This window comes from Drosophila persimilis, unplaced genomic scaffold (assembly GCF_003286085.1).
Source record: "Drosophila persimilis strain 14011-0111.01,24,50 unplaced genomic scaffold, DperRS2 tig00000900-arrow-arrow-pilon, whole genome shotgun sequence".
NCBI classification, from domain to species: Eukaryota; Metazoa; Arthropoda; class Insecta; order Diptera; family Drosophilidae; genus Drosophila; species Drosophila persimilis.
In genome coordinates, this window is record NW_020825369.1 from 148617 (window position 1) to 163650 (window position 15034).

At 46.2% G+C, this 15034-nt stretch overlaps 1 protein-coding gene across 1 annotated transcript; it reads right to left on the minus strand.

Annotated features, from left to right (window-relative positions):
- Nucleotides 1–12943: 12943 nt before the first annotated feature.
- Nucleotides 12944–14978, minus strand: LOC6601943 (protein nutcracker). The gene is made up of 2 exons (XM_002026957.2): nt 14454–14978; nt 12944–13854 (listed from the first exon to the last, which is right to left on the minus strand). The coding sequence occupies exons 1-2, from the start codon at nt 14566–14568 to the stop codon at nt 13049–13051; spliced, it is 921 nt and encodes a 306-aa protein (XP_002026993.2). The 5' UTR covers nt 14569–14978; the 3' UTR covers nt 12944–13048.
- Between the last annotated feature and the right edge of the window lie 56 nt (nt 14979–15034).

Below are 15034 nucleotides of genomic sequence, written 5' to 3' on the forward strand. Positions count from 1 at the left end.
AAAGCAAGGAAATTGCCAGCTCCAGGGGAAATTCGGGGGAAATTCGGAAAAACCCACACCATTGCACACGGTGCATGGAACAAAGAATGTTGACTCCCATTTTCCACATTTATAATCTTAAATTCTACACCCAAAAGCACTCCTTTTCCACCCAGAAGAAAAACCAATAAACTTTTCACTTAATTTTCCATTATTATCCCATTGTTTTTCTTTGCCTCAAGAACAAACAGAAACTGTGTTTTCATTCCCACTCCCGACATCCCACTGTGCAGAGGAAATCCCCCCACAGTGGGGCGCGGGGAAGGGTGGGGGGGGGGGGGGATAGAGAGAAAAGCCGTCATCAGCAGGAGGCGTCGTCATCCACCATGTGGAAATTGTTCGTTTTCCTCTTTTTTTTGCCTGCCTGGCATTAAGCGTGGAGCAAACTTTGAGATATGTGGTATAAAAAAAGAGAGCGGTGGCCCGGGGGTGGGGGGAAGGGGGAATTTCCAAATCCAAATCTAATTTGCATCGAGGTGGGATGACGGTAAGCCACAGGAGGCAACGCCTACCACATCCTGGCTAGAGGAGGGCTGGCAACACGCCCACCACATCCTGGATAGAGGAGGAGGCGGCGTCTGCCACAGAATTATAGGGACAGAGGCGATGACGCCTACCACATCCTCGAAAGGGGAAGGGCTGACGCCTTAATAGAAGAGGCAGGCAGGCGCCTCCTGGACCAGCTTCGATAGAGCAGGAGGAGGCGACTCCAGAGCCTCGATAGAGCAGGAGGAGGCGACTCCAGAGCCTCGATAGAGCAGGCAGGCGCCTCCTGCCACAGCCAGCGCCTCCAGAGAGCAAGCAGGCGCCTCTTGCCACAGCCAGCGCCTCCAGAGAGCAAGCAGGCGCCTCTTGCCACAGCCAGCGCCTCGATAGAGCCCCGATTTAGAAGAAAATAAAATCCCACGCATAAGTAAACCCACACCCACACACGCCAAATGTCTCTGGAAAGTGGGCGAATGTCAAAAGTCATTGCATACATTTCAGGGGAAGTCCACGCTGCTTCCTTCACAGCCGCTTTTCTTGGGAAAATCCGCCCACGCCCTTCGGTTTCGCCTCATTATCATCCTCATGTGTGTGGCTGTGTGGCTGGATGTAGTCCATCAATGTCAGACTTACCTGCAAAAGAGATAGGGAGAAAGAGAGGGAAAGAGAGAGAGAGATTCAGGCATGAGAAATTGAAAGAATAATTCAAGTTAAATAAAGTCAAGTGTTTGTATGGGAAAATCCCTCACCCTGGGGTAAATACCAATAGAAAATGAGCGAGGGATAAAGATACGACAAATGCAGGGATGCCCTTATTGGGCCCTTATGCCCATAAGAAGGCGGAGAATGGAGAGACCTTAGAAGATGGTTAATATAATGCCATTCTTATAGCGTTCCTTTGGGAATCCTTTCTTAGACCACACCTTTTTTTGAGAGCCAAGGCTCAGGGAGGCATTGGTTTCCTGAGATATCTATGAAATGCACCTCAAAAAGAGCCAAGAATTGATTGAATTCTTTGGTGGAAAACCGATAAAATACTGTCCAGATTCCAGGGTTTTGTCTTACAATTCCGACACCGTGTCCAAGCACTTCTTAAAGTCCTTGTAGCCCGTGGCAGGGCATGTGATTTGGCCACATCGTTGGTCTTTTTTGGTGAATGTTGTCTTTGAATTTTGTGTCGTTGTTTGTGGATGCCATAGAAATAAGCAAATAACTCAAGTCAAATCCTGATTACCAGACATTGAAGGGCAATCGAGGCGAAATCTCAGAGCAGAAAAGATGAAAGGACGAGACAGGAGATACACTCCTAAATAGGAGTTGCGATAGAGAATGTGGCATAATCGAAAGGATATCTCATGCAAGGAAAATGCATTATTAAATCAACCAGAAATCCATACGAAAAAAAATACTCCCCTCGGGCTTGGCCCATGCCAATCAATCTATAAAATATGTAAATATTTGCCCTGGAAAAATGGGGGAAATTTCATAAATTTTCATGGTAAACTTTTCGCTTTTCCGTTTGGCTGTAATTGATGATTAAATCATGGCGTTTATCAAATTTGCCCGCTGATTAATGATGGCCCTAAAGCGGGGAACGGAGGAGGGTGGGGGGGGTTCAAATTAATTGCTCGACTATTAGCCATCTCCCAGGGAGACGGGGAGACGGGGAGCCCAGGACCAAGCCACTCAACAAGTGATTATGCCTCGAAAAACGGGGTTTCGTTGCCATTTTTCGGGCAAAATGGGATCAAGGATTCTTTTTGTTCTCCCTCTCGCCCTCTCGCCCTCTCTCTGTATCCTTTGAAGTGGGGGGCATGTGTAATTGTGAGTCCTGGGGTTAACGCCTACGCATTAAAAATTCATTGCCAGCGAGTGTGAGTGGAGTTGTGGAAATGAACAACAGTTTTCCCCCCCCCCCCCCTCCCCCACCCCTCACCCTTTCCCGGGCACGAACCTCTGTTAAAAATGCAGAACAACAATTTCCGTTTCCGTTCGCCGGGTCGGGGCTTTAGTCGTAATTGCTGTTGTTTTCGCTTGCGAAACATCCTGCCAGCCCAAAAGGAGAGTCGAGTCGAGTCGAGTCGAGTCGAAAGGAAGCTGGGCTGGACCTCTAGAGTCGGAGGCTGGTAGGTGGAGCGTGTTGACAGCTAAATAGGAGCTTCGATGGCAACTCAATTGAAGAGGCAATTCATCGTTTCAAATCGTTGAGGGGCAGGCAATCGCAGGGCCTTCTTTTCCAGCAAGCAGTGAGATTGAGAGTGAGAGTGAGAGGCTCCTCTTCTGGCGTTGAGTGGAGGAGGAGGCACTCTGAGCTTTTATAGCTTCTAGTGTGGCTCTTGCTCTGTCTTTCAGTGTCTTTGCTTCTCTGTCTTTCAGTGTAGCTCCTTCTCAGGGTCTCAGTGCCCTTACTGTTCTGTCTTTAAGTGCCTTTGCTTCTCTGTCTTTCAGTGTAGCTCCTTCTCAGGGTCTCACTGTCTTTGCTTCTCTGTCTCTCAGTGCCTTTGCTTCTCTGTCTTTCAGTGTCTTTGCTTCTCTGTCTTTCAGTGTAGCTCCTTCTCAGGGTCTCACTGTCTTTGCTTCGCCATCTTTCAGTGCCTTTGCTTCTCTTTCTTTCAGTGTCTTTGCTTCTCTGTCTTTCAGTGTAGCTCTTTATCTATCCTTCACTGTAGCGCCCTCTCCATCGTTCTTTCAAGAGCAGCAATCCATCCTTTTATCGTTTACTGTTGCTGCCTCTGCTCCTGCCCCTGCACCTCCTCCTCTGGGGGCTGTCTCCTGTTCTCTGATATCTGATATCTTATCCCACACGTTAAACTCAAGTCTGGCGTTAAATTGAATTCGCGGGAAACCGAACCAACACCAACACCAACAAAAACAACAACAAAATTTCTTCCTTTACTTTTGACTGCGTTCAACGTGGCGTATAATCGATTTTTATTCGATTTATATTACTATTTTTTGTGTAGTTCTTTAAGAGGAGGTTGCTGCTCAACCACTGCCGTTAGAGGTTCGGCCACAACTAAAATCAATTGCAAAACGCGGGCCAAAAAAATACAAGAAAAAACTGTCACAATGGCCAGGAATGTGAGTGAATGTTGCACTCGGACAATGGTGGCTCTCTCTCGCTCCCTCTCTGGGGTCTGGTCTGCCTTTGTCTGGCTGTGAGGCATGTTCTGGTCAAAGAAGAATCCGCGAAGGTCGCCGGGCCAGAAGAATGGCAACAGCGAAGCATAGAGCCCCACATAAATCAATAGAATGGTTAACGCATTGTGGGTCATACATGGGCCCCGAAGACAACATGAATACCCCCAATCTAGCCCGAATTTCCAATAAATTATAAATTATTTCCCATTTCCTGCCATCCCTTTTATGATTATAATTTGTTGAGCAACTTCTGTCCTGTCATTGGCTGGCTTCCCCCCCCCCCCTTCTTTTTGGGGAAAACTTCAAGTTTTCTTTCAAAAGAACTTTCGCTTAACTTTTGGCCAATGAAAACTTGTCGCTGGCTCGTGATCCATGACGAAAAAGTCGGAAAACCTGAAAGTTTGCATAGGAAATGCTCTCACCCCCCCCCCTCCCCGAAGGTCCCACGTTCGTGTGGCTGTTGAGCGGTAATTACATGGGACAACATGGCGTATGAGTGGCCGCTATATTTATTGTCATTTGCCGCTCGCGATGCTCCGATAAGCAGAGCGCGAGGGGCAGTGGGCGGGCGGGTCTGCTCTCAAGTGCCACGGTACTGCGGTTAAGGGCTCTGAATGCAATTACCTGCAGCACATGACCAGAATGCAGTCAATGCAAATGCAAATGATGGCCACCAAAAGGAAAAGGAAGCAGCCCCGGGCAGAGAGAGGGCGGCAGCAGCGGCAGCGGCAGAAGGAAAGCAAGGATGTGGGCGATATCCCATCATGGACATGAGGTAACCGGGTCAAGCGTATAAATAAATAACCGCCCTGTGGAACCGAGCCGATGATGCAAATAGAAAATACTGATAGACGGGTGGCCAGGGGGCCAGGGGGAAAGGAGCCTACAAAAACGGAACTTTGATTGTTTTCGAATAAGCGAAGAGCATTACATTTTTAAGCCAGGCAATTTGACAGAAAGCCAGTCGCACCGACTAGTAATGTTACCTTTCCCCCATGCCGTGTCGTCTGATGGCCCCCCCCATGACGCCCCTGAACCCAAATTGAGGCTTAAGTTGGCCATTTGTGGTCGGCAGCCCCCCCTTCGACTGTCTCTTCTGACCCTGTTGTTCTGGGCCACCTTTTGGCTTGGTCTTTGGCGTACCCTGGCCGTGGGGTAGGATCGTTTCAAAAGTGTTTAGAACTCTTTTGTTTCTCAAGATAATTCATTGAAACTTTTGATTTTTCTTTATTACATATAGATCTAAAGCTCTGTTAAAATTAACCAAAATCGAAGCACTATATCTTCATAGAAATACTAGTAAAAAGAACATTCAAATCGCTCAACTATAGGTGTCATAGGAATAATGGTTTCACCACCTCCTATGATATTCTGCGGCTCCAAGTAGTTGCAAAGATCTTTAGCCAAATCTGAGGACTATAACAAATGGCATTCATAAGGCCAATAAATCTTTAAGGGTATCAAAAGCTCAGGCCATCGAGATCCGGCGTTCTTTTTCCATTTTATTTGTGGGTTTTCCTTTGTTTGGTTTTGTTTGTGTTTTGTCTGATGTGACTTTGGGGAAAAACTCAAGTGGTTGTGGAGAGGAAAAGCAGACGCGTGGAGAAAAACAATTGCGGCTAGAGGGTCCTCAAGGTTCAAGGACTCTCTCACACACACACACACACACACACACACTGCTGACAAAAAAATAAAGATAATCTGCCCCAACGCTGCGCATTTTCATGGTAATTTTCCAGGGGGTAGCGGTAAAAGCGTAACCCCGAAAGAAAAGCCCAGACCTTAATTCAATGTCAAATTTGTTGCCAGAAAAAAGAAAAACCAAGAAGAACATTTTTGGCCTGCATTTTTGGCCAGCAACAAAGTCACAGAAAAAAGCGAAATTTTCAATTCAATTTGGTGGGAAAAATTGATTTTGAAGAGCCCAAGAGATTGTGGGAAAGTAAGAGACAATTTTAGCATTCCTTTGGGTTCCATTTTTCAAGTAGATAATCAACTGGAAAAATCTTCAAAATTTGGTTGGAGTCTCCGCATTCTTTAGTGCCCCTTTATCTGTAAAGCGATTCCATTTATCTTACGTTGCATCTGTCCATTTATCTTTCACATCTGTTCCACTATCCATCCACAGATCGCATCCATTCATACCAACAAATGACGTCAATGGCAAACTCATGCACAACAAATATTTCATTTAATTCGTGTTTTCCTTTCGCTTGGCACAAGTTGCAAATTAAATTTAGATTTTGTGCACGTTCCACCAACGCGAGAGGAGAGAGGAGAGCCATCGCGCAGAGGCAACCGCCAACGCTACAAGAACCTTAATTACTTGGCCAACTTGCTGCGGATACGGATGCGGATGCGGATGCTGTTGCCCTGCCACATGTCCCCCCTAGCGTCCCACCCTTTGGACTCGAATGGTTGCCAAGGCGAAAGGGCTGCGAAATCAATACGCGAAACATTAACTCGAGCTCTAAAGAGACGCCATGGAGTCATTATGTTTCGACACATGTGTGCACACATCCACCAAGGGGGAGAAAGCGGAGAAAGCAGAGGGCCTGGGCCTGGGCCTGGGCCTCGGTCCATGTGTGATTAAAGCAAAGGAAGCTGTCGTCGCCATCGCTGCACAGTTTGTCATAAACGGCGCCATATTGACAGCAAACACTAAAAAAAAAAGAACGAAAAAGGGGAAAAACACACAGCAGAAACAGCAGAAACAGCAGAAACATCAGAAACATCAGAAACATCAGAAACAGCAGAAACATCAGAAACAGAAAAAAACCCTCGTAGGAGCCATGTAGACCCCTGCAAATGTTAATGAAATATTACCAATATTTTTCAGTACGATAGGTCATGTGTGAAATATTTAAAACTAGCCAAGCGTATTTATTTCAGACGATTGAAGCTGAATCGTTTCCAGAAAACACATCAAAAATGGAAAAGTTATAACAAAAAAGTTTGAAAAATTAAGGAAATATTAGCAATAAATCAGTTTTAGGCATTTCATCGGTTAAGACTATATTATTCCTCTGGAGAACATGAGTTAAGGCTTTTCTAGATCTTTAAGTATTATTTTTTTTTTTTTTATATTCTTTATATTTTCCAGAAAAGTTTAAGTTTACTTCAAATTACACATTTTCTTGCCATAAAAACCAAAAATCAACTGTACATAATAAACATAAAAAGAATTTAAACAAAAATAACAAAGAAAATCATAAATTTTATATGAGAAAAAGAAAAAACAAGTTTCGAATGAAATTTTCATGCATTTCCACTTGGGATATACATTTTGTTTGTGTGTTTGGGAAAACATTTTGTAGAACATTTTACGACACAAGAAAGTTGGTTTCCTTCCCCCTTGCCCTCAGCTAATTTGATTCCACGCGAACACCCGCAATGTCGTAAGGACCTCCACTCATGAGTGGAGTGGAGTGGAGTGGAGTGGAGTGGAGTGAAGGACCGGGAGCCTCTTGCAGCTGTCGCCTTTGAGACAAGCTCATCAAATGTTACCAAATCGATTCCATCATTTAAGACACATTTAGACCAGACAACACATGTGTGCAAGGGAGAGAGAGAGAGACACATTGCGCTTTGAACTTGTAAGAGAGCGGAGGAAAATCCTCTTCAAGCTGTAATTTAATTAAGTTTCACACCAGACGACAGGCAAAACAAAAAAAAAAAACGCCAAATCAAAGCAAAAGGTAAAGGGAAAATTCAAAAGAAAGGACATTCATTGAGAGAGAGAGAGAGAGAGAGAGAGAAATTGGCATTTGGCATAAGCCCTTCAATGGATACTCGTAGTGCACTGCAGTCTCAGTCTCATTTCTATGGGATTATGCTCATTTTCCGCAAATTGGGGATATATGTATGGAAATATGAAAAGGAAAATTAGGTGCCGCATTGGCCAGTGCTGGGGATTACGAACTGATTGGAAAACGTGGCTAAAGCGGGTTACACAATAATTGGACGTGTTTGTACTATCTGAACTCTGCATAATTGTTGGCCACTTTTGGGGATAGCACTGCCCCCCCAAGGGAATTTCGTGTGGCAGATATTTGGGGAGATTTGGGTAGATTATGTGCCCTCCATGGGGATTATAAGATGCAAAACTAGAAATAATAGATATAGGTTGAAGCAGTAAGAGTACTTTATTGGAGATAAAGGAGAAGCTGGTTTTTGAGATAGTTTTGAAGAATATTAAGGGTGCTTCCCTGTAGTACTCCCCTTGGAGTATGTGCAATACAAAAGATACAACGAATCATTCAGAGAACGAGGTAAAATTCAAGCAAAAACTACCGGAAGACGTGGCATCCCATTCCCGGCTTGTATCTGCCATACCCTCATCGAATCCAAAACCCAATTCTCTGCTGTCCTGTCAAACTGTTGCATCCATCAAGCAATTGCATCAGACGGCTGACTGACGGACACCCTGCTGGGTGGCACCTAATTAAGCTATCAAAATGTCCTGCAGCTTCCGAGCCGGAACCCGGAACCCGGAACCCGGGGACTCACCTCGATACATGGGAAACTCCCCGTCGCTGTGGCTGTGGCAGAGCATTATGGGGCTGCGACAACGGGAGGCGGCCACCATAATGCCCGTCTTGTGGTGGCGATGCCCTCCGATGCTCAAATGGTTGCCACTGGTCGCTGCTGCTGCTGCTGCTGCAGACGAGGATGCCGATGATGTGATGGTCGTCGATGTTGTGGGTAGAGTGACAGCCGAGGAGGCAGCACCGCCGCCCCCACCTCCTGCTGCTGCTGCTGCTGCGGCTGCTGCAGTAGCACCTGTGGAGGTGCACAGGGAATAGGAACGTGCCACATGACTGAGGGTGCGACGTCGAATGGTTGCCGCATTGGATGCTGACACGGATGTGGCTGACGTGGAGGAGACGGAGGCGGTGGCGGATGCGGATCCGGGATTCGAGCGATAATGATGCTGCGGTGTCGAGTACTGACAATGGCGGGCGGTGGGCGTGGCTGTGGCATTCTGTTGCTGCTGCAACAATTGCATCTGCAAGTGCTGATAGCCCACTGGGGCGCCACCTAACGACAGGTGATGCTGCAACGGCGGATGATGCGACTGCGGATGGGAGTGCTGTTGCTGCTGCTGCTGTTGCTGCTGCTGCGAGTGATGCGAATGCTGTTGCGGCAGCTGTTGCAAGGGGGCTTGAAAGGGTGGATGTGAGTGCTGATGTTGCAGCAACTGTCGCTGCTGCTGCTGGTGCACGGCGGCCATTTGAAACTGCTGCTGCAGCTGCTGCAACAGATCATGCTGCAGCTGTTCATTGCTTTTGCCTGCCACTGTTGCAACATTGTCGCCGCCACTGCCACCGCCGCTGCCGCTGCCACACGTTTGTGCTGCGTTCTGGCTCTGGCTCTGGGTCTGCTTCTCCCAGGGTCCGTTGCTGTCTCCGCTATAATCCAGCTTGAGGGAAAACTGTTCTGTTCTGTACGTGAATTTCCCCTCAGCTCATTTGGCATTCCGCGTGCCAAGGACGCGACAATCACAATGGGGTTGGCTTTGCCACAGAGCTCGCGCGGGGCCAGGGTTTTGGCGTTCCAATTAAGCCATCTCGCACGTCTTTAGGCCAAATTGGCCAGCAATTGAGAAGTGTCGCGGTACGCGTTCAGGGTCCAACCAGCTGATGGCTGGCCCGGACAGACAGACGGCCGGACGGACGGACGGATGCTCTTATTTATAGAAAAGCGGGAGAGAGGGAAGGCCACTCCGTATGTGTGTCAGCACCGGAGACCTACTTCCCAACAGCCAGGAGGCCTTAATCAACGCGAAGCGAACGGACACGAACGGCACGGTATATCGAGGGAGAGCAATCTCTCTCTCTGGCACTCTCTGGGACAGGGCTCTCCAGTGGGGAGTAAGTGCCGCTTCAACCGACCAGAGACGTTAAGCTAAAGTACGACGACTGATTGCACGGAGCTTTGTTATCCTGTGAAAAAGCTGTTCGTCCCTGTAGCCTGGTGCTGCTGCTGCTGCCAAAAGCGCAATCAACTACGAGAGCGAGAGAGAGTTTCCCAGAGAAAGAGCGAGAGAAAGCACAGATAACGGTTCCAGCAACAGGGAGAGAGCGAGAGTGACAGAGAGGGGAGTGGGGACTGTGGGGACTGTGGGGAGTGTGGAATGGGTTGCAGCTTCTTCTGTTTATACTTGCATCCCATCCAAAAGCGTATGTTCTGCCACCCCCTCCCCACTCTGGCTTTGGCCTGGGCTCTGTTTACCGTTGCGAATATACTCGTAAAAGTAATGCCAACAACAGAAAACACGAAGGCAGAGCGATGGAGAGAGAGAGAGAGAGAGGCAGAGAGAGACGCAGCAATGAAAACTTTGGCACAGTTTAACATCAGTGACGACCCCCGCACAGTGGGACAAATCTGTGACTGTGGAAAGCACTGCATACGGAGATTTTCAACAAATAATAAACAATAGGAAAAATATTATCGTAAATGCAAAAATTATAAGTAGCTAAACTTTTATACTAGACTTTAAGGTCTCAAAGAAATTCATCATATATTTATTCCAAACCTAAAAAAAGCTCTTCATTTGATTCCTAACGAGCGGGAACGTAGAGGGCTGCGGCAAGGGCAGCGGCTCTACATTTATACCTGCTCCCGCCAGAGGGCGCACACTGCACGAGGAAGAATGCGTGGGAGAGAGAGGGAGCGGGCCATTACAATTTACTGTGTTTATCGTCGGTCAAAATGAAAACTCCACTGAAAAAGATTATGATTGAAGCCTTCTATTTTGTCCATCGAGACACAAACCGCCTTCAGTCGAACATAAATATGTACATTCGTTGTGCCTTACAGATCCAATAGATCCAACTACAAACACTATTCCCACACACTCTGCAATCCAGAGAAGGAAAATCCCCTACTAAGGTAAGAGAAGGAGAAAGCAATTGCTTCTCTTGGTAACTGTCGCGCTGAATTCAGCATCCCTCGATCCGTACGCTATTTGGGAGCCACCAATCGATCTGCACGCAACGCTGGTGCCTCCACTCGATCACTATGTCGATGGCGGAGGCTTACACACAAATAAAATACCTTTACGAACTCTTACTCTGAAACACTACCATCGAAAATATCATATTGATTGGGGTGGCACAGCAAGGGTCTATTCTATCCGCAACGCTCCAATAGTATCTCCGATACGATATCCACTCCGATGTCCACTGCCTTTCCCATTGCTCTGCCAGCTTATTCTCGTCCATGGTCTTATATAAAGTGGTCCGATAACTCTCTTTCGGGTCTTATATTACGCTCAGCGCTTTGACGCCATATTTGATGAAAAAGAGACCAAAACGAGGATTGCTATTGTACTGAGTAAAATAGGACCCGAAAAGAGAGTGCGTTGCGGGAGCGGATCACCTTGTATATCATCGTGAGCTAATCAACAATGAGACAGACGGTGGACCAGAGAGAGTGCGTATAGAGAGAGAGAGAGAGACGACTAGCTCAGCGAGGATCAAAAGGGAAAAGAGGAAGAGAGCACGCGTTGAGCGTGTTCCTGTGCGGCAATGTGTGTGTTAGAAAGAGATAAGATATGATAATTGCGTCGCAGACTTTGATGTATGCTCTGAGAGTAGTAGAATATTTGTAGTCCATTACAGGAAGTGTTTCAGACGATATTCCAACCAAAAACTGATTCATAACCGATTCTAGAAAATTCGAATGCATTTCAATAAAACAGAAAGCGATTCATCATGCCGCTAAGCGAAATAAGCATATACATAACTGAACAGATAATTATTTTAGGCCATTTACTGGCGATAAGATACCATTTATTAGTCTAAGGTAGTGATTCCTCACAACAGCGTTTTATCAGCGGCAATTAAGACCATGCTAAATATTGAATTCGGGAAATAACCAGTTTTCCCAAAATTGAAGTCTAATCGAGTTTGAAGGGGTTCCTATGCCCACTGTGCCCTTGAGATGCATGCGGCCCACTGAACTCCGCTGGGGTTCGTTCACCCAACCATCGGGATTGTGGGCGGACGCGAGGGGCGGGAGCCGAGGCAAACAGCTGCTCCTGGGGGCCGAGGACGAGGACGAGGACGGACCCGTTCAAGAGCAGCCCACAAAAGCTTTTACTCTCGAGAGCTTTTCAGGAGACGCAATGTTTAAAAATAAAATTGTGAAGCTGTCAGAGGGAGATGGAGCTAGACAGAGAGAGAGAAAGAGAGAGAGAGAGAGAGAGAGAGGGGACCCAAAGGAATATGCTTCTCCTTTTGTTGTTGCTATAATTTATTTATGCATTTGTCACTGTTGTTCGTTATTTTGATAAAGTTGTAGCAGGATAATTTCGACAGGACCCAAGGGAAAGCCCCAAAAGCATAAGGTGGTACGCAGAAAAGTGCAGTGGGGACTTTCCCAGGGATGCTGGGCTTGCCTTTTACCCGCTGCTGTTCTTATTTTTATTATTTCAGTGATAAGGTCACCGAGAAAGTCGATATCGTAATATAAACACGAAATAGGAGCCCAGAAAAGAGCAGCAAGTGTCGCTGGATGCCCGACGACGAGGTAGAAAGCCAAATTGTGGATGCCATCGCCATCCCACCCACAAAAGGGGAAGTTTCCAATGGGTCGGGTCCTTCAAAAGGGGGTCCTCTGGATGGTGTCGTCGTTCGCGTGGGTTTTGCGGATTTTGCGTGCGCATAAAATATCGAATCGAGGTGTGGGGCGTGGGGCGTGGGAGGTGCGGCTCCTGAGAGTGTTTTCCCTGCTGGCGGCTGGAGCCGCTTGTTACACATTCTGCACTTCTGTGGTTAAGGGCCGACTCGCCTAGGGGCGTTTACCCCTCTCTCACACTCAATTCAGGCACTCTCTTCACCGGTATACATACGCGCGTACATGGGGTACATAGAGGGGTGCATATGATCAGATCACACTTACCTATGGTATCACGATCGTAGAAATAACTGCTGGCACTGCTCTTGATGCTGATGCAGTCCAATGGCATTGGTGTCGGCGATGGCTCAAATATATTATAGGAATCACATGACTCAGCCGATGGCGTTGTGGGCTCCACAACTGAACGGAAAATGCAAAAAGAAAAGAACACAAAAACATGCAGGCGGTAAGGATAAAAGGTGCAAAATAATAACATACATATTCAAAGGTGATATAAGTATAAGAGAATGCTTTTTACATTGGTTTTTTATTTCCCAAAATATATATTCTTAAAAGGTCTTTTCTGTTTTGCAATTTTAAACATATTTTTTAACATATTATGTATATGTATATGTACATACATATATCCAGATCTTTAAACAGAACCACACCTTATGCCTTAAACACTAAATATATTTAATGTTTACAAATACACCAAAAAAAAAAAAGATTCATTTCACAGAAATTAACTGATAATTTAGGAGAATTTTGAATGGAAACGCTGCAGTACCCTTTTGGTATGGTAATTCATATGACTGTTAACCTTTGCCACTATCTTCAGTTCACTGCGACTGAGATGCCGAAATATCTTCTCGTAGAGCTCTTCGGGCATGCCCATGAGTGAGGGCAGCAGCTGGTGATTGACCTGCATGAGTTGCTGGGTGCGCATCGGATAAAAGATGTGCTGCTTTACCAGGTAGGAGAGATTGTCCAGTTTGCGAAAGCGATTGAAGATCGGTTTTCCTTTCGCCTGAATGTTGAGGACATAGCGTGCGATGCTGAGGGCTATGCTATAGCCCGGAAGCTTGGAGGACACTGGGGGACTGAGGCTAACCATCAGCTCATCGCCGAGGTGGACGGCCCTAAGGGTGGACTGCATGGCAACAACCAGGGCGGCCTCTTCCGTCGCATGCTTGTCCTGAAGCGTGCGCAGTTTAATGGTGAACATGGTGTCGTTGAATCCGACTACATAGTGGATCGTTTCGAGGCTGAGAATCCGCACGTTGCCGGCATGGAAACTGCTGAAGGAGGGCACCGGCTTAAGCTTGTGGCGCGTCTGGTTGTAGGTCTCATTCTCCACAAAGCCGCTTTCCAGGGCCACAAGGTAGATGAGATGCATCATAAGTTCGGCTGAGGAGATTTTGGGAACTTCGCCCTTGCATTGGTCCAGCAGTTGGAGCATATGCAGCGGCACAGCCTCCGGTGTGGCATGTTCGATGTCGAGAGGAGGCTCTTTGTTCTCCTTGGGGATCTGCTCCAGCGGCCATCTCTTGGTCCCAGCCGCTGTAATGAGGTTTTTTTTTTCAATAACTTCGGTCTGATTGGTTTTTTTTTGTTGAATATGTTATTTCTGGGTGCTCTCTATGAGAATTTCAAAGATTAGTTAGTGGGTGATTGTGTTTTTGATTGGATTGGTATTCAAAAGATGAAAATTACAAGGAGAAACTAACCTGCTGCGTGCGGGATGGATGCAATAACTCAAAAGTTCATTCTCATGTTACACTACAAACGAATATATATGTACACACAGGAAACGGAACGAAACGAAACGAAACTCAAACTCAAATCGAAACCAACTCAAATCGCGGGCAATTATTTACGATTATGGTATGTGTGGCAACACTGTCCGGTAAATACCGTTACGCAAAGTATACTGTTACAGCTAAAAACTAAAAATACGAAACTCTTTAAGTTGAGCGACAGCGAAAGTAAGACAAATCGTTGGAATTAGTTATTCTACATACATATGCACTTACGTATCATAAATTAAACAATAGGATTTCTTACTGCTAGAACATTCTCGCAACATTCGCTATCGATGAATTGCCAGAGGTGAGTGCAGTGTAAATACTACCTATAGATAACCAATATGAAATACCCACCGTGTTCTGGCGGCTTGGCGGTGCCCGGTGCAGACACTTGTTGCTGCTTCTGCTGCTGTGTCCCAGATGTTGAGGGCCCTTCTCTGGTCGCGGGATCTGTTTTAATTTCTGACATTCTATTTTTATTACGTACGAATTTGGTTCCTTCAACTCTGACTATACTCTTGGAATGTCATTGCTTAGCAGCATGACAATCAAAATCAGCAAGCTACGTTTGTATCAACATAAATATTTGGCGTGTGCACCAAGTCTTTCCTTCCAAATTAGAATGAACACAACTGTTTGACATGACTGTATTTATAGGGAAATTGTCTGCTCCTCTATACACACATTGATTCCGACGAATAGTTTTTGTTTTGTATATCCAAAAGATTTTAGCGATGTGATCAGCATCCCTGCATTGATCATCTCTCACTTCCGCGCGTAGGCCCACGAATTATCGCTTTTCGCTTGGTCACCGGCATATTTCACAACGTTGACCGCATCATCGTTGCTCATTTAATTTGTTTAGTATATTTAGTTTTAGTTGCAAAAATCACACGAAGTTAACAAACAAAAAAATATATAAATTTCGCATCAGC

Bases quoted from the DNA above. Each gene is read 5' to 3' on its own strand.
- LOC6601943 (XM_002026957.2), bottom strand. From the start codon at position 14,568: ATGTCAGAAATTAAAACAGATCCCGCGACCAGAGAAGGGCCCTCAACA. The intron at 13,855-14,453 runs GTGGGTATTTCA...ACCTCATTACAG, and splicing joins CGCCAAGCCGCCAGAACACG to CGGCTGGGACCAAGAGATGG.